At 35.1% G+C, this 25,677-nt stretch overlaps 1 protein-coding gene across 8 annotated transcripts in view; it reads left to right on the top strand.

Moving 5' to 3' along the window:
* Positions 1 to 25,677, top strand: part of LOC136025077 (neurobeachin-like) — a 271,780-nt gene that overhangs the window by 104,564 nt on the left and 141,539 nt on the right. For all 8 annotated transcript variants that reach the window (XM_065700792.1, XM_065700791.1, XM_065700790.1 and 5 more), the window contains 2 exons: positions 15,316 to 15,444; positions 19,310 to 19,427. In XM_065700792.1, coding sequence (XP_065556864.1) covers positions 15,316 to 15,444; positions 19,310 to 19,427 — 247 coding nt within the window. The remainder of the gene's footprint in view (positions 1 to 15,315; positions 15,445 to 19,309; positions 19,428 to 25,677) is intronic.

Here is a 25,677-nt window from a genome sequence, read left to right as displayed (position 1 = left end):
TTTCATATACGGAGTAATTTCTGTTCGTTTTAAGTTTTAATGTCGCTCCTTAGGCCTACTTTTAGTTAAAAAAAACTAGTTTTTCTTATGTAATTTCTGAACGTTTTTGAATTAATGCATGTTTGATTTTGGCTCTCCACACATAAATTATTAAAACTAAATTTGCATATTAATTCCTTTTTTGGCTAAATGGCTTTCTCTTAGTTTTGATCAGACGATTTTGAGAAATAAGGGATGGGGAAGGAGGCCTAGTTGCCATGCAATTTTTTTCGGTTACATAAAAAGGCAACTATAAATTTTAATTTTTAACGAATTTTTTTACTAGTAAAAAATATACGTAACTTAAGAATTAACTTACGTAACAAAATTTTATATTCTTTAATTTTTATTATGTATATGAGGGGGTTTGTACCCTCGTTAATACCTCGTTCTTTACACTAAATCGTAAGTTTTGTCCCAATTCTTTAAGAATGACCCCTGAATCAGAAAGGCCGTAGAATAAATAGTTGAAATTACTATAAATACTATAGCATAAAGAGCGAGGTATTTATCTCCTACTAAATACCTCACTCTTTATGATAAAGTATTTTTAGAACCCCTCATATGCGTAATAATCTCTGTTCGTTTTAAGTTTCAATGCTACTCTTTACTTTCAATTGAAAAAATTTTTCCATGTTTATTTTTTCATTGTTTTTTTTTATAGTAATTTTAGAAAATTCGGCGCCCTTTTCATTGAATTTCTGTTTCCTCATGACATATTTCTCCAAGGAAAGATCCTCCCACATAGCCCCCTCCCCTCAACCCCACCCCCAAAACCAAAAGAAAATCCCCTGAAAACGACTGTAAACTTGCCAATAACCATTATTATATGTAAACACTGGTCGAAGTTTGTAACTTGCAGCCCCTCCCCCAGGGACTATGGGGGAGTAAGTCATTCCCAAAGACATAGTTATTATGGTTTTTGACTATGCGGAACAAAATGGCAATCTCAAAATTTTGCTCTGTTGACTTTGGAGAAAAAATGAGCGTGGGAGGGGGCGCAGGTGCCCTCCAATTTTTTGGGTCACTTAAAAAGGGCACTAGAACTTTTTATTTCCGTTAGAATGAGCCCTCTTGCGACATTCTAGGACCACTTGGTCGATACGTTGACCCCTGAAAAAAAAAAACAAACAAACAAACAAACAAAAAAAACACGCACCCATGATTTGTCTTCTGGCAAAAAATACGAAATTCCACGTTTTTGTAGATAGGAGCTTGAAAATTTTGATATATGGTTCTCTGATACGCCGAATGCGATGGTGTGATTTTCGTTAAGATTCTGTGACTTTTAGGGGGTGTTTTCCCCTATTTTCTAAAATAAGGCAAATTTTTTCAGGCTCGTAACTTTTGATGACAAAGACTAAATTTGATGAAATTTATATATTTAAAATCAGCATGAAAATCTGATTCTTTTGATGTATATTTTAGCATTAAAATTCCGTTTTTTAGAGTTTCGTTTACTATTGAGCCGGGTCGCTCCTTACTACAGTTCGTTACCACGAACTGTTTGAAAATTGAATCGATATACAATATTAGTTTTTCCATGAAAAAGACTATGTCAATAAAAAAAAAAAAAAAAAATTAAAATAAAAAACTTATTCCACAAGACAAGTTTTTCAAAGAAAAGTAAAGAGCTCCATTAAGCCAAAAATGAGCAAAAATAAAGTCAAATAATCTTCGAAGCATTAAACTACTACAAATCATTATCAATAAATAAATAGAACTCAAAACCAACAGAAATTACAATAAATAGCCGAGTCAAGCTCAAAACGAGCAAAAATTAACATGACTAGGGCTGATAATCCCTAAGCCTTCTCAAGGCCTGAACACAATTTGCGCTTTAATGAAAACAAAATATTTATGAAGTATATTCACCTTCCTTACTTTCATAAATGAAAAATTACCAAAACCTTAAAGAAGAAATGTCAGTATATGTCAATTAAACTGACAATCCATGATCATTTCTTTATTTTGTTTTTCGTTATTTATTTTTTCCAGTAAAGGGCAAATTGTGTTGTGGTCTTGAGACGGCGTAGGGGTTTATCAGCCCTACTCATGTTAATTTTTGCTCGTTTTGAGTTTGACTCGGCTATTTATTGTAATTTCTGTTCGTTTTACTTATTGAAAGTGATTTGTAGAAGTTTCATGCTTCGAAGATTATTTGACTTGATTTTTGTTCATTCTTGGCTGAATGGAGCTCTTTACTTTTCTTTCAAAAACTGGTCTTGTGGAATAAGTTTTTTTAATTAATTTAAGTAAGGAGCGACCCGGTCTAATAATAACCGAAACTTTAAAAAACGGAATTTTTATACCAATAAATATATCAAAAGAATCAAATTTTTATGCAAATTTCCAATATATAAGTTTCATTCAGTTTAGTTTTACCCATCAAAGGTTAAGAGCCTGAGAAAATTTCCCCTTATTTTCAAAAAATGGGAAAACACCCCCTAAAAGTCATAGAATCTTAATGAAATTCATACCATCAACATTCAGCATATAAGAGAACCCATTTGTGGAAGTTTCAAGCTTCTATCTGCTAAAATTTGGAATTTTGTATTTTTTGCCAGAAGAAAGATCATGGATGAGTGTCTTTTTTTTCAAGGATGATCGACCCAGTATCGACCCAATGGTCCTAGAATATCGTAAGAGAGCTCATTGGAACGGAAATAAAAGTTCTAGTGCCCCTTTTAAGTGACTAAAAATATTAGGGGGCAACTAGGCGCCCTCCCCACCCTCTTTTCCCCAAATCGTCCGAATAAAATTTTGAGCGTAGCACCGCCATCACAATTGACAAACATATCCATGGATTCCACGACACACATCCCTACTATTAAGCGCAGCCATAGGGGGTAAACTATTGGAGCTACTAGCCGCTCAAGACGTAATTAAGCACACATGGGCCTCGCGCAATGCAAGCGGTGCCTTATCCCGTCATTCCATGAGAGCCAGCAGGTGCATGTTACATCACAAGGAAAGTTTTCCAAGAGATGTCTGATGCGTCATAGGGAACGTTTACTTTTGCATGCTACATAATAGTGAATTTTCAGGATTTTTTCGAATTTTACATAATAGGGCTTTGACTGTCGTAATAGGTTTGTTAGAGTCCACTAGTTAAGCAGGGAAGTTTTTCTTCAAGAGGTTTTTCGGGACGTTTCAAAACATCCCTATCGGTTTTTTAAGACATTTTTCTTCAAGATGTTTAAAGATGTATCAAGACGTTTTTAAGACTTTTTTTTCAAGACGTATTTTAAGACATTTTTCTTCAAGACATTTCAAGAGGTTTATAAATATGTTTTTCTTCATTACGGTTTTCTTCATGATTTCTTGAGCTCTTACGTAATAGAACTAATTAGCAAGTACTTCCAGGGGGGAGGGTGCTATTAGAGATAAATTCAATCTATATTAAGAGTAATTTCTGAGAACCTTTAATAAAAATTCCACGTTTCATTGTGCCAAGGCTATGCTTATTCACGCCGCAAGGACAATATGCGGCTAGCCTACTATAGCAAGCTATTCCAGGGGGTGGGGGGTTGCTATTAGAGACAAATTTAAGCAATATTAAGAGGTATTTCTGAGATGTCCTAATTAAAATAACTCATTTTTTTAAGAAAGTGTTAGATTTCAGTCCCCCTCACCGCTGATAAATTCGTTTAAAACCTCTCACCTTAACTTTAAGCGGTAAAACATGTTAGTCCAAGCAATGTATGCCACCATTGCAATATGCGGCTACCCCTTCCCCCCAGTGATACATATTATCATTCCTAAGACATTTTTACCAGAAATTTGCATGATAAAAATACGATTTAAATCCAATGATTCTTGTTTTTCGCAAGCCATCCCTCCATGATACACCATGTCAATTCATATAACCGTGTCATAGTATGACTGCCTCCTGTTACCCCCTCATCAATCCTTAGACATTTTCCAGAAATTTTTATGATAAAATATGACTTAAATCCAATTATTCTTGTTTTTTCGCAAGCCATACCTCCGTGATACCCCATGTCAATCGACGCCACCAAGGTACACTACGATTTACCATCTGGCACTTTCTGCCCCCGCACTCATCTTCCCTAAGATATTTTCTACATATTTTCTTCTTAAAAATATGATTTCAATCCAATGGTTCATGTTTTCGCAAGCCAACCCGCTCTGATACACCATCTCAATTCCCGCCACCGTGTCACTCTACGATTGACCATCTGGCACCCTCTGACATCCCCCTTATCATTCTTTAGATATTTTCCAAGTAGTTTCCCGTTGAAAATCATACATTAAATTCAGTTGTTCATGATTTCGCAAGGAAACACTCCATGATACACCGTGTAAATTCTCACACCGTGCCACCCTATTATTGTCCCCTTTATTGCCCTGTAACACCCCCTTCGTCATTCCCGGGAGATTTACCAGATACTTTCTTGTTAAAAACATGATTTAAATCCATTGGTTCGTATTTTGGATGCCAACCCTCCGTGATTCGCCATCTCAATTCACGCTGCTCTGCCACACGATGACTAGCATTTCTGCCACCCTCTTGCACCCCTCATCATTCCCAAGATATTTTACAGACTTTTCTTGTTAAAAATCATGCATTAAATCCAATGGTTTGTGTTTTAGTATTCCACCCCAAACGTGATGCCCAAACGTCACGCCACTGTGGCAAAATACAAATGTCACACGACACCATCTGACGAACTTTGTCACAAATATGAAATTTTTTCGAGCCTTTTCATGCATAAATATTTTTTCCCACAAGAATTGATTGTTTAAACTTAATGGAAAAATCCCCATTAGCGTTTCTTCTGATGACTCTTAGCGTTTGAGGCCAGCTTGGCACAATGTACCACTCCCAATGACACCCTTCTGGAACACATCATCACACCTAAGGGTTTTTCAACATTTTTCCCTCAAAATAAATTTATAAACTAAACAATGACCATTGTTTTTATTTGAACAGCGGAATCTTGCCATTTTATTGCTAGATTGCGATGTTCCATGACAACTCCCAGCCCATGACTCTCAGTTGCTGACAAACGACACCCTCTAGCAAGTATTATCACATATATGAGATTTTCTCGGGCATTTTCCTGCAAAACTATTCGTTTACACAAGAATTGATGGTTTAAACTTAATGAAAAAATCCTCATTTGAGTTCCTTCTGATGGCTCTTGGCATTTGGCATCAGCGTGGCACATTGTACCACTCCCTGATGACACCCTTCTGGTGAACATTAAGACGCCTAAGAGTCTTTTTCAAGCTTTTTCCCCTCAAAAATAAATTTAGACTAAAAAACGACCATTGTTTTTATTTGAACTTGTTTCGGGCCGAATTTTGTTTGTGAAACTCATATGCATGTTGTTTTTCTCTTCGTGAAACTTGTACATTAACTTTCCTCTTTGTGGGACTGATTTTGCTCATGGAACTTATTGCATGCTGATTTTGTTCATGGAAATTGTTGCGCGCTGGTTTTTATTCTTGGAACTTTTTATGTGCTGATTTTATTCGTGAAACTTGTTACATGTTGATTTTAGTTCGTGAAACTTGTTCCATGTTGATTTTTCTCCTCAATGAAACTGATTTTGTTCATGGAACTTGTAGCGTCTTGATTTTTTGTTCATGGAACTTGTCGCGTGCTGATATTTGCTTATGAAACTTGCTGCATGTTGATTTGTCTCTTCGTGAAACTAGTACATTGATTTTTTTCATCACAAAACTTATTTTGTTCATGGAACTTTTTGCATATTGATTAATCTCTTCGCTATACTTGTACATCGATTTTTTCTCCTCATGAAACTGATTTGTTTATGGAGCTTCTTCGTATTGATTTTTTGCTCCCGGAACTTACTCCGTGCTGATTTTTCTTTGTTCGTGAATCTTTTTACATATTAATCTCTCCTCATCGTGAAACTTATACAGTGATTTTTCTCCTCGCGAAACTGATTTTGTTCATTGAACTTGTTGTGTGCTGATTTATGTTCATGGAACTTCTCGTGTACCGAATTTTGTTCGTGAATCTTGTTGCATCTTGATTTTTCTCTTTGTGAAACTTGTACATTGATTTTTTTGCTTCGTGAAACTGATCTTGCTCATTGAACTTGTTGCGTGCTGATTTTTTTTTGTTGGTGGAACTAGTTGTGTGCTGATTTTTGCGAAACTTGTTGCATGTTGATTTTTCTCTTCCTGAAACTTGTATATTGATTTTACTCCTCGTGAAGCTGATTTTGTTCATTGAAATTTTTGCCTGCTGATTTTAGCTCGTGGAACTTGTCGTATGCTTATTTTTGTTTGTAGAACTTGTTGCATGTTGATTTTCCCTTCATGAAAATTGTACATTGATTTTTTCTCCTTGTAAAATTGATTTTGTTCAGTGAACTTATTGCTAGGTGATTCTGTTCATGAAACTTGCTGCGTGCTGATTTTTTTGTGAAACTTGTTACACATTAATTTTTCTCTGCGTGAAACTTGTAGATTGTTTTTTTGTCCTCGTGGAAGTGATTTTGTTCATGGAACTTGTACTAGTTTAGGTTAAATTTGGGGGACTGTACCAAACGTGACGGAACCTACACCTAACCTATACATCGTAGGTTAGGTTAAGTTAGATTAGATGTCGCGTCATCTAACTTAACCTTACCTACCATGTTTCAGAGGGTGCCAGATGGTTAATCGTAGTGTGACAAGGTGGCGGGAATTGAGATCGTTTATCACGGAGGGTTGCCTTGCGAATACCTGAGCCATTGGATTTAAATCAATATTTTTATGAAGAAAATATATAGAAAAGTTCTTAGGAATGATGAGGGGGTTTCAGATGGTCAATCGTATTGTTCCATGGTGGCGTCGACTGACATGGTGTATTATGGAGGGGTGGCTTACGAAAAAGCTTAAATCACTGGATTTAAATCATATTTTTATCATGAAAATTTTTGGAAAATGTCTTAGGAATTATGAGGGTGCGCCAGGGGGCAGACATACTGTAATATGGTGGTGTGAATTGACATTTTGTATCACGGAGTAAAGGCTTGCGAAAAACCACGAATCATTAGATTTAAATCGTATGAAACCTGGTCTTGGCACAATGAAACCTGGAATTTTCATTAAAAGTTCTCAGGAATAGCTCTTAATATGGATTCAATGTATCTCTTATAACAACACTCCCCCCTGGACTTGCTTAGTAGGGCTCCCACCGTTCTTTAAATCATTGTTCTTTTTGCCTAAATTTTATCCTACATAAGGTTTTTTTCACATTTCGTTTTTTCTATTGTTGCGTTTTAGCTGCGTTTTTGTGTTTTAATAAAGCTTTGAAAAAAAAATAATACAAGTTTTATATACAAAAGTTTGTATCCTTTAGATTTAATGACCCAGGATAAAACTTCAATACATTTCACTATTGCAATTTAACCATCTTTTATTCTATGCACATATGTATGCTCATTCAAGAATGCCCTTAGTTTAAGTTTAAAATTTTGTGTTATAAAGAGGAAAAGCAACTACTTTTGATCATGTATTATGGCGTAGCATATTCTAGCCATAATGGTACTCGCGCTTTTATTTAAAATCTGATAGCCATATTATTTGGTAACAATCTCTATAGCATTACTCAACAAGCAGGTGTACTTCAAATGTAAGCAAATTTTAGCAATCAATTTTCCATCCTGCATGTTACTTATTGCAATCATATGGGAACACATAATACATTTAATCATTTTATTATGCGTGAACAGGGGATTCTCTTTGCGTACAATAGGCTGCTTCGTAGAATCTGTTTCCTGAAACATAAAATTAGAAACGAATTGCTGGTTCACATGTCTAGGGCTCAGTTCCATAGGATGGAAATGACCCTTTCGGATTCTAACGGGGACATAAATTATTAGAATATAAATGCTCCCTAAGAAAAACGCCTTGAAAGAAAATGAAATCCTGAAGAAAAAAATGCTTTGAAAAAAAGAAAATGAAGTCTTAAAGGATTACGTGACATCCCACGTGTGCATCGTCTTTACGTAACACCCACGTGTAAGATTGCGTCACATCGCCCGCGTGTACCGTCATTACGTAACCTCCCACGTGTGTGTTGTCATTACATAACTTCTGCCGCGTTCGTCCGCCATTACATAACACCCATGTGTGTGCCCTCCTCAGTTACAAGTGTGGATTTCCCCGCGGGCCCCAAGTCTAGCATGTCACTTGTGAATGTGTCATTCTTAAAATAAGTAAACATTCTCCTATTAAAAAGAACTAAAGAAATCATAAATTAAAACGTCTTGAAAAAAAATGTCTTTAAAAATGTCATGAAATGTGAGACATCTTGAAGAAAAATGTGATAAAAACGTCTTGAGATGTCTTGAAATTCTTTGAAACATCTTGAAAAGTCTTGAAAAAAAAATGTCTTAAAAAACGTCTTGGGATGTCTTGAAAAGTCTTGAAAAATCTCTTTAATGTCTGAAAAAAACTTCCCTGCTTAACTAGTGGACTCTAACAAACCTATTACGACAGTCAAAGCCCTATTATGTAAAATTCGAAGAAATCCTGAAAATTCACTATTATGTAGCATGCAAAAGTAAACGTTCCCTATGACGCATCAGACATCTCTTGGAAAACTTTCCTTGTGATGTAACATGCACCTGCTGGCTCTCATGGAATGACGGGATAAGGCACCGCTTGCATTGCGCGAGGCCCATGTGTGCTTAATTACGTCTTGAGCGGCTAGTAGCTCCAATAGTTTACCGGCCTATGGTTGCGGTTAATAGTAGGGATGTGTGTCGTGGAATCCATGGATATGTTTGTCAATTGTGATGGCGGTGCTACGCTCAAAATTTTATTCGGACGATTTGGGGAAAAGAGTGTGGGGAGGGCGCCTAGTTGCCCCCTAATATTTTTAGTCCCTTAAAAGGGGCACTAGAACTTTTATTTCCGTTCCAATGAGCTCTCTTACGATATTCTAGGACCATTGGGTCGATACTGGGTCGATCATCCTTGAAAAAAAAGACACTCATCCATGATCTTTCTTCTGGCAAAAAATACAAAATTCCAAATTTTAGCAGATAGAAGCTTGAAACTTCCACAAATGGGTTCTCTTATATGCTGAATGTTGATGGTGTGAATTTCATTAAGATTCTATGACTTTTAGGGGGTGTTTTCCCATTTTTTGAAAATAAGGGGAAATTTTCTCAGGCTCTTAACCTTTGATGGGTAAAACTAAACTGAATGAAACTTATATATTGGAAATTTGCATAAAAATTTGATTCTTTTGATATATTTATTGGTATAAAAATTCCGTTTTTTAAAGTTTCGGTTATTATTAGACCGGGTCGCTCCTTACTTAAATTAATTAAAAAAACTTATTCCACAAGACCAGTTTTTGAAAGAAAAGTAAAGAGCTCCATTCAGCCAAGAATGAACAAAAATCAAGTCAAATAATCTTCGAAGCATGAAACTTCTACAAATCACTTTCAATAAGTAAAACGAACAGAAATTACAATAAATAGCCGAGTCAAACTCAAAACGAGCAAAAATTAACATGAGTAGGGCTGATAAACCCCTACGCCGTCTCAAGACCACAACACAATTTGCCCTTTACTGGAAAAAATAAATAACGAAAAACAAAATAAAGAAATGATCATGGATTGTCAGTTTAATTGACATATACTGACATTTCTTCTTTAAGGTTTTGGTAATTTTTCATTTATGAAAGTAAGGAAGGTGAATATACTTCATAAATATTTTGTTTTCATTAAAGCGCAAATTGTGTTCTGGCCTTGAGAAGGCTTAGGGATTATCAGCCCTAGTCATGTTAATTTTTGCTCGTTTTGAGCTTGACTCGGCTATTTATTGTAATTTCTGTTGGTTTTGAGTTTTATTTATTTATTGATAATGATTTGTAGTAGTTTAATGCTTCGAAGATTATTTGACTTTATTTTTGCTCATTTTTGGCTTAATGGAGCTCTTTACTTTTCTTTGAAAAACTTGTCTTGTGGAATAAGTTTTTTATTTTAATTTTTTTTTTTTTTTTTTATTGACATAGTCTTTTTCATGGAAAAACTAATATTGTATATCGATTCAATTTTCAAACAGTTCGTGGTAACGAACTGTAGTAAGGAGCGACCCGGCTCAATAGTAACCGAAACTCTAAAAAACGGAATGTTGATACCAATAGCTGCATCAAAAGAATCACATTTTAATACTGATTTTAAATATATAAGTTTCCTTAAGTCTTACCCATCAAAAGTTACGAGCCTGTAAAGATTTTCCTTCTTTTAGAAAATATGGGTAAACACCCCCTAAAAGTCATGAAACAAAAAGTCATTAACAAAAGCCACACCATCAGATTCAGCGCATTAGAGAACCTACTGTAGAAGTTTCAAGATCCTATCTACAAAAATGTGGAATTTTGTATTTTTGTCAGAAGATAGATCACGGTTTTTTTTTTTTTTTTTTTTAAGGGGTGATCGTATCTACCCAGTTGTACTAGAGTGTTGCGAGAGGGCTCGTCCTGCGGAAATTAAAAGTTCTAATGCCCCCTTTTAAGTGACCGAAAATTGGAGGGCTCCTAGGCCCCCTCCCACGCTAATTTTTTTCCAAAAGTCACCGGATCAAAATTCTGAGATAGCCATTTTATTTAGCATAGTCGAAAATCCTAATAATTATGTCTTTGGGGACGACTTACTCCCCTACAGTCCCCGTGGGAGGGGCTGCAAGTTACAAACTTTGACCAGTGTTATATATGGTAATGGTTATGGGAAGTATACAGACGTTTTCAGGGGGAATTTTTCGGTTTGAGGGGTAGGGGTTGAGGGGAAGGGGTTACGTGGGGGGATCTTTCCATGGAGGAATTGTCATGGGGGAAGAGAATTTCCATGAAGGGGGCGCAGAATTTTCTAGCATTATTTAAAAAACAATGAAAAAATAAATATGAAAAAGATTTTTCAACTGAAAGTAAGGAGCAGCATTAAAATTTAAAACGATCAGAAATTATTACGCATATGAGGGGTTTACCTCCTAATACCTAGATCTTCAAGCTAAAGTATTTTTAGTAATTTACACTATTTATTCTATGACCTTTGTGATTCAGGGGTCATTCTTAAGGAATTTGGACAAAATTTAAACTTTAGTGTAAAGAGCGAGTTATTATATATAGATCGTGTTTGGGAAAATTGTGGGCGCTGAGGGGGGTTAGTTGCCCTCCAATCACTTTTGACTATTCAAAAGGGCCCTATACCTTCCAATTTTCAATCGAATTAGATCTTTTTGAATTATCTACGATAATGAATGGCTGTCTCAAAATTTCTATCAGATGCATTTCGGAAACATACGATGTGTGTTTGTGGGTGGGGGACATCCATCCTCCGATCACTCTGATCTCAAAAAGGGCAGTAAAACTACTGATTAGCAACCCAATGAGCCCCTCCGAAGTTTATACGATCATCCTTTTTATATAAATCTTAAATGCCCGCCGAGCATAACATACAACCCTTGCCCTGAGGGCTGTTGAGGGGGGGGGTTCATCCTCAAAGAGATAATTTCCGGGTCTTTTAACTACTTTGAAGAAAATGGATTCTCAAATTTTGATTGAATGTGGTTAGGGAAATGATGGGCATTGGAGGGTGGCTTGTTGCCCTCCAATTTTTTTTTGAAGTTCTTTTCAAAGTTTCTATGACAACTCCTTCGATACGAAGTACCCTGGTAAAAAAAAAAGTGATCTGTCTTCTTGGCAAAAAATACAAAATTCCACATTTTTGTAGATAGGAGCATTAAACATTAGCATCTTATTACTAAACTATTCTTTCTAGGCTAAAATTATGCATTATCATTTTCGCCGAAAAATGTCGAGTAGGCTTCAATTCACCCAAGAAGCTGAGCTTGTCCATGAGGCGGTAACGATAAACATTGAACTTAAAACAATAGAAAAACTAAGCTTAAAACCACTTAAAATAAAAAACACAAAGGGAGGTAGTTAACAAGCTGACGGGAATCATTTAAGAGGTTTCACATTGACCGTATGTGTCCACATAAATGTCACAAGTCGTAGAATATATTGACGATCTAAAGCTTTATTTGATATATGGACCTTTATGTAAATTAAGTAAAAAACAGCAAATTTTTCTCAAGTGAAAGTAAGGAGCAACATTAAAACTTTAAATGAACAAAAATTATTTCGTATATGAGGGGGGTTCCCCTCTTAAAAGAAAAGACTTGTCCTGAAAGACTGGTCTGAAAAGAAAAGTTCTAATATTTCATTTTCCCCATACTTTGCGTCAGTGTCTGTGATATGGACCCACTAAAGCTATTCAGTGCCCCTGTCTATCACGATCTTTATTTTCCAAATATAAGTAGAATATCCGTATTTATTTTAATATTTGAACTCCTTAGAATTCCTACCATAAAAAGTTTTACCTTAGACAACAGTAAATAACGTCTTATATCTGCAAATGCAACTACTGGTGCAAATCCGGCGAGGGGTCTAGCTCATTGGTGCTGACGCTGTGATGAACACTGCTCGGAAATCTCGTGTCTTTCACTGGTTTCCACAGAATCCCCACGTATTTTATTGGTTGTTTTTAATACCATCATCTAAACATCAAATGTAAAACGTCTCGCCTTTTTTTGCTCCCCTCCTCTTGTGAGTTATTTAGTTAAACTGTTCTAGCGTTCCTGTCATTTTGTCGTCTTAAGAGCATGTCTTAGCCATCTCAGAAGCTTCTTTGTAATTCATCTTTCTTACCAAAAATGTTTAAAGAAGATAAGTGGATTCAAGGTTTAGAATAGTTTGACATTACCCATTTTCTATTTTTTTATTTTTTTTTTTATTATTGGTCATCTCGTCTCATATGTTTAGAAATTATATAAGTTTTTTTTCTATTTAACTTTTAAATATTATATTCTCTTGCTTATAAAACTATTTGAAATAAAGCAAGGAAAAGATACATGAAACGTATTAAGCTCAGTTCCTATCTGTCTGTCGAGCTAGAAATTATTTCACAGATGGGTGCTAAAGGTGAAACCTGAACAGGATCCTTAATTAAGTAAGAAGAGCTACATAAAAGCTAATTAGCTTGTGAATCATTCTGATTTGATTGGTTCACATTAGCTCAGGTTCAATCAAGGCAAGGATAGTGTTTGTTTGATTTTGGCTCAGAGATCTTTCTTTCTTCTTTACGCATTTCAGAGAAATGCGTAAAAAAGAAAATATCGGTGAAAATGTACTGCTTTTTAGACTAATAAATAAAAAAAAGTTTTTTTTCTACCGAAAGTAAGGAGCAACATGAAAACTTAAATTAAACATTAAAACTTCAGTTCGTTGTCAGTTTTAATTTTGCTCCTTACTTTTAGTAGAAAAACTTTTTATATATTTAATTTCTGATCGTTTTTAAATGATCCCAGGAATTCTGGCTCCACCTCCACGGAAAATACTTCCTCCCCACGGACATATTCTCTAAACAAGTCAATCCTGGTGAAAATTTTACCCTGGCAATTATCCTTAAGATCTCTACGCGTAAAATTAAGTCAGCAAAGAGAAAGCAAGACATAAGAAGAATTTCGTGTAGGAATTCTGGCAAATTCCCCAAGTGTAAAATTTCTTCTGAAAAATTCATTCCTTAGAAACTTCTCTCACCATGGAAAGTATCCGAAGCGGAAAATTTGACCCCCCCCCCCAATCTGAAAAATAAATGCATACTTTCAAATAACAAATACTAAACGTAAACAATGGAAAAATTTTAAAGACCTTTTCCCAGGTGCTCTGGGGGGGGGTCATTGTATTTCCAAACAAATAGTGGGCCTTTTGACTATGCTGAATAAAATGGCTATCTCAAATTTTTGATCAGCTGGTTCTTAGAAAAAAGGGGCGTGAGAGGGGGCCTAGTTGCCCTCCAATGTTTTTTCGTCATTTAAAAGAGGCACTAGAACTTCTAATTTCCGTTTGAATGATCTCTCTCCCGATATTCTAGGGCCACTGGTTCGACAAGATCACCCCTAGGAAAAAACAAGCTTCAGTGATCTTTCTTCTGGAAAAAAACATTTCCACATTTTTGCAGATAGGAGCTTAAAACGCGGTTCTCTAATACGCTTAATCTTATGGTGTGATTTTTATTAAGATTATATGACTTTTAGGGAGTGTTTTCCCCTTTTTTCGAAAATCAGGTAAATTTTCTCAGACTCGTAGCTTTTGATGGGTACGACTAAACTTAAGGAAACTTGTATATTTGAAGTCAGTATAATAAGCCGATTGTTTTAATATGTCTATTGGTATCACAGTTCTGTTTTTAGAGTGTTGGTTACTATTTAGCGGGTTCGCTCCATACAGTTCATTACCACGGACTATTTGATAACCAGATTTATTGTTAAAAATATATCGAAGAATGCTCAAAGAAAGCTCAAAATACTTGTTTTCAGTAATACTTGTGTGGGGGGGGGAAGCAAGCAATGGTAGCACCATACTTATTTTTGGTAACTTTTCTTCTAAAATGGGCTTCGCTCTTCATTGTAAATTTGTGGTTGCTTGTCAGGGAAAATCAAAGCGTGTTAAAAAGAACACTCTTATGTTTGTTACACCCAACAGTTATAACGTTTTCTATCTGTTTGGGAAGTATCATTTTGTTACTATGTTGTGTTATTTGGAGTTTAGAAAATAGATTGATTCATAGATTCATTCACTCATATCAGGTTTTCCAGGGAAAATTATGCCAATTATTGATGTTATGATTTAAGAAGACGCTTGTTTTCGAAAGAATCTTCTTCTTTTTCAATCCCTAAGGAATAAGTGGCTAAACAAACTTTCCGTTACAGCTGTCTGCTTAATGTTTAGCATGGTGCAAACGATACTCTGATTGATTGGGAAGCTAGAAGGGGAAGGGGTGACACTATACTTGTTTGTGGTAACTTATGCTCATTTTAAGTTTAACTTCATTCATTATAGTTATGTTTCTTCGTCCTGGGTTTTGTTTCTCCATTCACAGCAATTTCTATTCGTTTCATGTTTGGTATTATCTAATAAGCTATTTTGTACCTGTTCAATGTATTTGTACAAGTTTCAATGTCGCTCTTTGCTCTTCATGGAAAAATTGTGTTTTTTAAATGAGTTTTCGTCCATTTTTATAGTTGTCACAATTTCGTGTATATATTAATTGGAGCAAATGTATTAGATTTTGACTATAGATTTGACATTGGTACTCCTCAGCAAATTTGATTTAGCTATATGCAAACATAACAATGGATGATTGTTGAATATTTGTAATAGTATTATGACAATTCCTGGAAGATGTCTGCAATTCTTTTTGCCTTTTTTAGCTTCAAGACATCCAAGGGTGTTGGCTATGCTGCTCATTTCGTTGGATCATGTTTGGTTCTTACATGTATGAAAATCAAAGGAAGGGGATTTCAACATTGTGTGAAATTTGAGTTTTCTCCGAGAAAATGGTAAGGCCAAAGTGTATATTTTAAATACTTAAATTATTTAAGCCGTCTCAAACTCAGTCAAATTGCAACTCTTAAGTTAAAATATGTATATCATTTTTAGTGAATTCAATAAATACCAAGGGAAAATCATAACCTAACAAGACTTGGAATGATTGCTCCAAGAATACTAAGGGAAAAGATGCTAGGTCTAATGTAACTGTTGCTGTGTTTTTATCTGACATAACTATGTGCAAAAAAAAACAAGCTTGCACTTTTTTCCTATAGTTTCCACATATAAAAGTACATTCCGAAAATTTATGGGTGTTAGCTTATACAAACATACACGATGAATCAGCTGGTAGGAAAATGGAAATATCGGAAAACATGAATAAAGAGTTCGAAAATTTTGGGAAACATAAAATACTGAAAAGTGTATTATCTAGCATTGTTAAGCCTGCTTTTAAGCAAAGTTTGAAACCATTTTTTTCTTTGTGAATTTTGTTTTGTGAGCACTTTTATAAACGCAGAACAAATTTATTGTCAATCGTCCACTGTGATGCATACAAGTTATTAGATGGTGTAGAATATCCAAATATTTATCAGATTATGTGACAAAGTATTTTAATTGCAAAGATGAGTCACCTATAGATGAACTTGTCATTAGAATTTAATGTTTTGTCTGCCAAAATATGAGCCACGTTTTCCCTGTTCGACCTTATCTTTAACTAGTTTAGTTTAATCGATTTAGTGATTCTTCCTCCAATCACCTTTTTTTGGAAAAAGGCAACGATCACTCCAACTTTTCAATTATCTCGTATCAGTACACGAGATGTAAATTGCTTTTTGTTCAATTTTCAGTTCAGTTTTTGTCAGATCACAAAGAGAATATAATGAGTCCTTTGTTTATATTATTGTGTATTTTCTGGCCAAAATGGTAGATATTAGGAGATTACAGTTTGGTGTAATTTGGGATGTTGAACCCCAATTTTAATTTGTCATTTCTCGGTAGGGAAGATACCAAGGAGTTACTATTTCCGAGTTAAGAGGGTTTTCACCTCCGGGCATAATTTCCTCTTGGCTACACTCGCGTGCGTTCACCTCTTCTACAACCCAAGCGCCTGGTACCGTAATAGAAGGTAGTTATAAGTTGTACCAAGGTGGGGTACTTAATCTCAACTCCGAGATTTTCTTAACAATTTTTGGCTACAAGTATTAGCCTATACTTCTATAGCAATTCTTCTTTGGATAGTAGTGTTAGTTACTATCCTACCAACAAGTTTACCATTGCTGTTCAACAGGAAGTAAATATCAGTAATGGATTTCCAATTTGTATTTACAATGTACAATATGCTTAAATAATCTTATTAATTGACAATAGTAATTTCTGAGTTGTGCATAAGGAACACAAGTCGTTGAAAGGAATTAAATAAATAGAAAAAGAGAGGAATAGATAGATAAATACTCTAACTAAGGATAATGTAAAAGAGGCAGAAAAAGAAAGAGTGAAAAGGACTACGAACTGGACAATAAGCTGAACACTTTAGAAATCGGATCTAAATACGATCAATCGGATCGTATCAATTACAAATCCAATCATTAAGGAACGAGTTAGAAAAAAAACACAAAGTAAATAGAAATTGAAAGAAATGAAGACTAACAGCTCATTTGAACGTTTCATCAAAACCGAGCTACAGATAAACAACCTCAGTGTGCAAGCATCAAAAGATATGCAACCTACCAACTTTGACGAGGAATAGAATAATTGGCACATTCAGATAGGAGGTGATAACCATTTTCAACATCACCACACGAGCAGAGTGGAATGCCATTTTTCCAATTCTATGCAAAAATAATTCAGATTGCTGTGACCACATATAAGTTGGGTTAGGTAAGGAAATGGGTTGAATTTTTCATGAGACCATTGCTTGTTACGAAAAAAGTTGTGACGGAATTCTCAAAGCTTGTATACCAATTGCCATATATTGCATGTGTTAAAACGGTACGGGGATACAAGAGAGGGAGTGGTATTTTTTATGTTATAACATGGATTCCCAAACAATTGAGCGGCTAATTCTTCAGTAAAGGTACTATGATCATGTCGCAGGTACAAAGGTACATGGTCATGAAAGTTAATGCGGCCATGAGGTGGAAATGTGGATAAGGAAGGGGTAGTTCCTTTCCTATGGAGGATGAATTCTGCTCGTTTTGGGGTTTAATGTTGCTCTTCATTTTCATAATAATAGCGTACACCAGAAATATTCCCAAAAATCATAAGGGAATAGATATCAGTTTCACATTTTGATGTGTTTTTTAAATTTTTTATCCCCCCCCCTTAAAAATCATGGTTACGGCCCTGGGGATCATACATCAATTTCTACCTCCACCCTCCTCTTGTCTCTCCCTTAAAACTGATTATGTATTCATCTGATGACCCAAAGAAAGCTGGAATGTTTTGGCATTGAATTGCTTCCTTTGGGGTATCTCACTCCCTCCCAAACTACAAAACAATCAGAGAGCCCCATTGTAGAAATTCAAGTGCCTTTTTAAGTTTGTAGTTTTTCCATTGCTTACAAATAGTAATTGTTATTGGGAAATATATGGACATTTTTCGCGGGAAAGTTTTCTGCAGGGGGACTTTCCCCCTGGAAAGTTTTCTGCAGGGGGAACTTTCCTTCTGGGGAGTAAAATTTTGGGAATAATTTCTGTTTCCGCGGGGGTATTTTCTGAGGGGGGAAACGCATTAAAAACACCTAAAATAGAATATCATACTTGCAAGGTTTTCAGTTTAATGTAGGAATAAGGATTATTATATTATATATATATAAAAAAAAATAAGTTGCATGTTGCTTCCTTGCATTTTTATCTTCTTTTTGTAATTTTTTATACCGAATGTGTCAAACGGAGAATATTACTTGTTACTTTGATGTTCCTTTTTTTATTATGAACATAATCCTTAATATTTAAAGGAAGTCCTTCGCTTGACTTTCGTAGCAATTAGACCGCAGAACCCTTATAAAATTACAAATTATACTCATATTGGATAACATCCTGCTGGTAGATGTTTGCTATTTGAAATTTGAGTAAAAAAAAGCCCAAAAAGGAGGCGATTATTATAGATGTTGCAGCAACCTAAATTGATCTGCTCTTGTGATGATGTTAATATTTTCATCAGACGCGTGCGCGATCCCCTCGTTTTTACCCAAAGAGGGGGTAAGACAACAATATTTTAACGTCAATTGTTTCTTGATTAATGCATGGGATTAGATTGATGACATAGTCTTAAATTTACAGTCAGGGTGACCTTTTTATGAATGTCTGAGGTGCCATCTTTATAAGGATGTGACATAAGAATAAAACGAATAAATTTCATTGTGTGGGTTATCTAGTAATGGAAATAAGATAGGATGGGAACAATCGTCTTTTCTAAAAGGGACGAATAGTTTAGGATAATGTGTTCATGAATGTTTGATTTTGAGGGGGAGGGGAAGATTATTATGAAAAAAAGTTCATCGTCCAGAAAGGAATTCTCAAAGCTAGTATAATAATTGTTATATATTGCATGGGTTAAAACGGTACGCGGATACAAGAGAGGGAGTGGTGTTTTTTGTGTTATAATGCCTATACCCAAACAATTGAATGGCTCATTCTTCAGTAAAGGTACTATGATCGGCATAATGGAGAAATAGTGGAAATACAGGGACGAGAAATTTGGCCAGTCCATAGGACAATTTTTATTAAAGTAACGCAACAAGGATGTTTCGGTATCCCTGTAACCAGTTGGGAATGCACCAGAAATGGCAACTGTAACCTCATTAGAACCAAGGAGAGGAATAGAAATGTAGAATTCAGGCCTCTGGCGGTAATTTCATTATACTTTCTTTTTTAGGTACGCATTATCGATAGTTCATGTTTACTCTCGATGGGGCAAAAGTGAAGTGAGATGTTTTGTGAATGGTCAACTCGCTTCATGTACAGATATGAACTGGCCCGTATCTGTTAGCGAGGTAAGGGGAATTATTTACATTAATGAATCGAATTCGTATAGCAAATACATATGCTTCTATTGCGCTTTATTCTTAGGCGTTTAAGCGATGTTTAGACCAATTGCCGACTTTGGTTTTAATTCCGAAACGAAATATAATATTTTCTTGTCCTATTGAAGCATGGATTGTATAAAATTGTAAATATAGATTTTCCCGTATTTTTTCGATACTCGCCTTTTTGTGACGACTATTTTTAATCCTTGAACCTATTCTGATCCCAGTACCACCATACTTCTTCACTAAAAGAAATCGTAGAACTATAATAATCGAAGTAGTGTATTTTTTGAATTTTTAAATGCGACAAGGGAGAAACTTTCAAAAGTTTTCAAAACGGTATAATATAACTGGTGATTAAAAAAATAAAAAAATAAAAGAACGGCCGTTTTTTACTCAATACTATAAAGCCTAATTTCTCTAAGATAAAATAAAAAACTGACTACAGAGCCTTCATTCCAAAAGCTACTTAATCTCAATTCTTCGAGGTAACCATAATCTCTGATCTAAAAAAAAGTTTGTTTTTTTTGTATTCCTGTATCTATCCTTTCTTTACAGGTTGCAATTTTTGTACGAATGGTTAAAAATAAAATGTATTGTTTATTGAATTCTGGCAGTTCCGTAATCGAAGGAGCACTTATCGACACAGTTCGTAGAAACATTATTTGTAATGATTTGGAACTACGGAAGAGTCTCGTAGTTTTTGGAGGTTACGCTTCCATAGGGTGGTTTATTTTGCCTTTTATAGGTATGTAGTTTATGCACAAAGAATGGTTATTACAGACAGTGTAGGTTATACTTTATTGCTAACGATTACATAGTAATGCATACTTGAGCATCAACTGTTAAGGAGGAAGTCTTGGAATCTTTCTATACGTCGGAAGGGTAGGCGTAAAAAATAATTTTTAGACTGCAATTTTCTAACTTTCCATGGGAAAATTTTACCTTTACCTTCCTTAATCTGGAGGATTATAGCTGGACCAAGTGTTCAATATGGGTGTTGATGGGTGACTCTCTACCACTTATTACATAAATGTTAGTTTTCCCAAAGCGAATTATTGCGAAGAAAACGCTGAACACTAGCTTATAGAGTGGGAGGGGCTAGGGGCAGTAGCCACCGATTTATTTAGAATAAATATAAGTTTTACATTAAAGCAGACCCAAATAATTTTTAAAAATTTAAAGTACTAACCTGCAATAAAACTAAGAGTGAACATAAAGTATACTAAATATATAGGTGGCTAAATATTTCTTCGAAGTTTATATTGTAAACTTCATTGCGAATGACGGCCACGCATGTTTTTTGTACTTTAATTATAATTTACTACAAGTATGTATTAATGATAGTATACAACCACCTGTTTTATTAACATTCACAATGTGCTAACGAAAGTCTCATGTATTTTTAAGTTCAAAATGAGACAGTGGCAATAACATTTATAAAGCATTCATAAAAACACTTTCTACTTGAGAGGTGGCCACCTGAAAATAGATGTAGAAACTATTGAAGTTTTATTTGATAAATGTGAAAAAATACGATGATGACACATACGTATTCATTTCTCTCTGAGCAAATTTGTCTTTTTGTTTATATGGGGTTAAGTTTTGGTGGTTAAATAAACTTCAGCATTCAGTTTATGTTAATGATAAAAAAACAATCCTTGATCGTGTTTCTTTTTTCAAAGCTATGTTTTATAATTTTCTAAAAGAAAAGTGAAATATTCAAAGAAGGTTCGTATCCAGCAGTTCTTTTTTCATTGAATATTCTATTGGTAAAATTAATATGTCGGTTATGCACAGGGTTTGGATGTTATATTGACTTCAGAGACAGCATGCGCCCAACACATATCTAAGGACTAAAGGAAAGCGTCTTGTATGTTTGAAAAGTTTTTGATCATGTAGTAACAACAGGTTTCAAAAAAAGTTCCCGAATGATTGAAAAGATGAATCCAACGTTCAAAGCTCTTTATAAATTTTTTATTCTCCGTCTAAACATTAATCCTTTTCGACCTATCACAGATGAATAAAACAGCTCATTTTTCTGCGACAAGGAATATCCACTTTAAATTCCTTGCAACGTTTTTCTCCTGCTCCAATTTTCATGGTTGAAATGGATTTCCTTTCCGCTTAGATTAACTTGGAAAAGTTTGAGATGAATTTTTCTTTATGCTGTCTTCTTTTTTTTTACTTTTCTGAAAAATATAGAACAGTCTAACGATGGTGTTTTCTGACAAGTCATTTTTCTAAGGATATCCCAATAGTGAAAAAATATCGCTTTTCCTGTTGAAGATTTCTTCACCGGATTGTGTGACTTTTACTCAAAAAGAGTGAAACTTGTTGATCGTTTTTGCTTTTGTCATAAATGGGAAGGAAGTGGAGGAAGGGAAAGCAGGCAAAAAATGAAATGATCAGAATAATAATACTGGTTTAACAAGGATACTATTTATTGCTGTGGGGGGGGGGGCTGTGGAGCATTATTATGGAAAATGTTTGTGATTTCGTTAACATTTCTTTATGTGGGGGAGGAATTTTATTTTGGCCATATTGCTTACATTACCTATGAAGAGTTATACAAGGTTGCTTGCTGAATATGTGGTTAATTTCCTTGGCTGTTAAGCGCAAGTAAAGCAGTAATAGTTTTCAAAGTATTAGTTTCAAACAATAGAGTGCAGACAATAAACCGTCATAATATGAAAGTTATAATGGGAAGGGAGAGGGAATTATGATGGATTTTTATGGCACTTGTGCATCAGCCAAGTGCCATATAGCGATCGCAATTTCTGTCCGTCGATCTGTCGGTCCTGGTTTTGCTAGTTCGGGCACTTCCAGATAAGCTAGGACGATGAAAATTGGCTGGCGTATCAGGGACGGGACCTGATTAAGTTAGAAATAGTCGCTTCTCTGATTTTACCATCGGGGGGGGCAGTTAATTCGGAAAAATTAGAAGAACAATTTTAAAAATCTCTCCTTGAAAACATGAATAGCGCAGTGGATATGGTGTTGGTATACTACCCCAAAGGTTGTAGGCTCAATTTCTGACAGTGACAATTTTTATAAGTTTTTTTTCTTACTCTCTCATTTTAAATATTAATTTTTAATTTAAGTTCAAAACCTTTTAAAATATCTGGCCCTAGCTAACACTTTTACCAACAATATCAGATGGGATCATGTTTTATGGTGATTAAATCTGGAATTTGCTATAGTTTGGGCCAACAAGCGCAGGAGGAGCTAAATGAAGCAATGGATTTTAAGCGATAAAAAAGTATAGAAAAAGCTATTCAGCTTCAGAGGCAGAAATCTCGCGCAGTGGTGCTTATCATGATAGCCTTAAAAAAAAAAAAAAAAAAAAAAAAAAAAAAAAAAAAAAAAAAAAAAAAAAAAAAAAAAAAAAAAAAAAAAAAAAACATAACCGCGACAACATTGCGAAATTTTGGCTCTTCCGACCTCTTCACAAGTGCCATATGAGCTCTTGGCTCTTGTTAGTTAGGCAGCTATAATCAAATTAGGAGTAGCTCAGTTTATTTCTAGAACAATCATTTCGACATGGATGCCAATATTTCAGTATTGGCTTCATATTTACTATTAGCGAGTCAAAATAAGAACGACTTAATGTGGTGGGTACGTGCCCATGAACTCTATGGGGCCTAGAGCCCTCTAATAATGTATATTGAAATTCTCTTGCGTGAATCTTATTTCAACAAGGTATAATATGCTCATTTCCTATCAACTATGTGTTTAACTTGTTTTGATTTTCGATGTGAATGTTGCACAATTAGCCTTGTCATTGTAATAATCTGCAAACCAGCTCGCCTTTATATACCATTTCGGTTGCAAAAATTTTGGATAGGAGGACAAATGGGTTTAAACATGGGCCCTTTGTTTCAAACAAACATGTTGAAAATCCTGGTATAAGTCTAATTTTAATAAGGTTCAAAATGATTACATTTCTATTAGCATATATCTATGAAACCTTGTTTTGCATAGACAATTCACACAATATGGGGATTCTTACTCCTAGGATTACACTTATCATGTCGCCTCCAGAGGCATATCTTTTTGTGGAACTGGTTGAGCACCTGGCACATGGTACATTGAAGAATTGACAGGCTGCGCACCAGTCAGTTTTAGCCCTTCAGAAAAAAAATCAGAAATAAGAATTTGCGACTGAATGAGCCCTTCCCCAACTTTATGCGATCATTCACTCTGTATGATAATATTGGGAAACCATGTGACGGAGCAAATATTTTTTTTAGATATATCACTTGTTTTTGTTGTTTTTTTTGTTTTTTTGTTTTTTTTTTTGGTTGTTGTTGTTTTCTTTGTTTTTTTTTAAATAGAAAAATCAGTATTAACCTTCGTGAAGAGTTGCTGTTTTTCTCTTCGCGAGGAGTTTTCCTTACCAGCTGGCTAACTGGCCGGTAACAGCTTGACCAACTTTTTTTTAATCATAAATTAGACAAATGAAGCTTCCACACGAGATTTCTATTGTTTTTCTTTAAGTTTGCTTTTTTTCTCTATGTATATGGTATGTAGGCAAAAACTTGCTCTCATAGTATTTTAGGTGACTAGGATTAGGGGAGTTAGGTAAGCAGTCACGATAAAACAATCTGTTCGTTGTTGCTGTCAGGGGCAGTTCTTGGGGTACATGAAGTGAGCGGTCGCGTAGGGTGCCCTCTGTGGCAAAGGGTTCAGAGGTGCACTCTGTGTCGAAGGGAGAGACCGCTGCCGGGAACCATGTGACTTAATCGAGACAAAAATTATAATTGCAGAACCTCCAAAACTGATCTATATCACCTAAAGAATGGTGTGATTTTATAGGCATGAAGTTGCCTCAACTCGCACAATCCCTCTTGTTGCAACGCACATCAGTTGCTAGTAATAATATGGCACTAATTTCAAATTTCTCAAGGAGAGTCGTGTTTACGTAGGGCTAGTGTAATGATAAATCTAATAAATTACTTCGAAAATGCCAACGACTAAATTTACATTAAGTCCCTCTTATCGCGTATTGGTTCTGGTTTGAACCCCCTTTTGATTTGCACAAGCTCACACAAAATTAACAGATATTATATCCCAGACACAAAATTTATCGGTGACCACATGACCACCCAAGCGGACGGGGGGGGGGAAGACTAATGTAGATATATTTTCTTGTAAAGCAGGTGTTGTTGTAATTTAACTGCAAGAAAATTGTTTAATAGAAATTGTTTAATTCCATGTTTTGATTAAGGCTCCTTAAATATGAAATTATTACGTGAGCACAAAGAGGTCACAGTGCAATTGTTTACTTATGATTTAGTCGGAAGTGGGAGGGAATACGCTGCGGCAGTCTGACGACACAAAATCCGCCAGGACTCAAACAAATTTTTACCTTATAATGCCATTTAGTACTTATCAACTTGAACGAATTTTGATGGTTATAACAGTTAAATATGCCTCAGACCTTTATGCAATCCACGCGTGTAAACATTGATACATACACACATTTTGCAGGTTGTTCCCTTTCTGAACGAAATATATGCAGTTTACAATGTGTCAATTAAAATGCCGATATTAAAAATAATGAGTTTAGAAACGACTTAATCAGTTTTTGTGTTTGAAGAAAAGCATTTTAGTTTGAGGGAATGTGATGCAGTGCGTAAGGTAAACGGAATGCAAATGCATTTTCATTTATTTATGATTATATTTTCCAGTGCCTACAGTTTTTTGAACAGTGCAAATATTCTATCAGTTATTCTTATTATTGAAAAATGACCACAATTAAGTGAATTTTAATTCAAATCGCTATATGTTTACAATTCAAATAATCAAACCATATTAATTTAATCATTTCTGTTGACCGGAAATGCATCGCTGTGTACTGTGTCGTCCGCAGGACGACACAGGATCCTGAATCAGAGTTTCACCTCCGATTCACACTGAATTCGTCACATTGACTTGAGTGACCAATGTGAACAGCTGTACATTGATTTATAATTTTAATAATACGTCATGGAACTGTATTGCTGTATAGTAATTTGTCATTGCTAGGCCACAATATAAACAAATTATACATTATGCCAAGTAGTAAAAAGCCTTCGGGAGCATAAAAGAGGAAAGAAAATTGTAGCATTTGGTGGAAGGTGGAAAGGAATCAAAAGCGTTGCAAAAATTCTTAAGGACTTCAACACCGTCGTACCCGTCAAGCAAATTTAGCAATGAATTTATTGTTACACTT

This window comes from Artemia franciscana, chromosome 3 (genome assembly GCF_032884065.1).
Source record: "Artemia franciscana chromosome 3, ASM3288406v1, whole genome shotgun sequence".
NCBI lineage: Eukaryota > Metazoa > Arthropoda > Branchiopoda > Anostraca > Artemiidae > Artemia > Artemia franciscana.
This window is presented reverse-complemented; position numbering and strand designations above follow the sequence as displayed.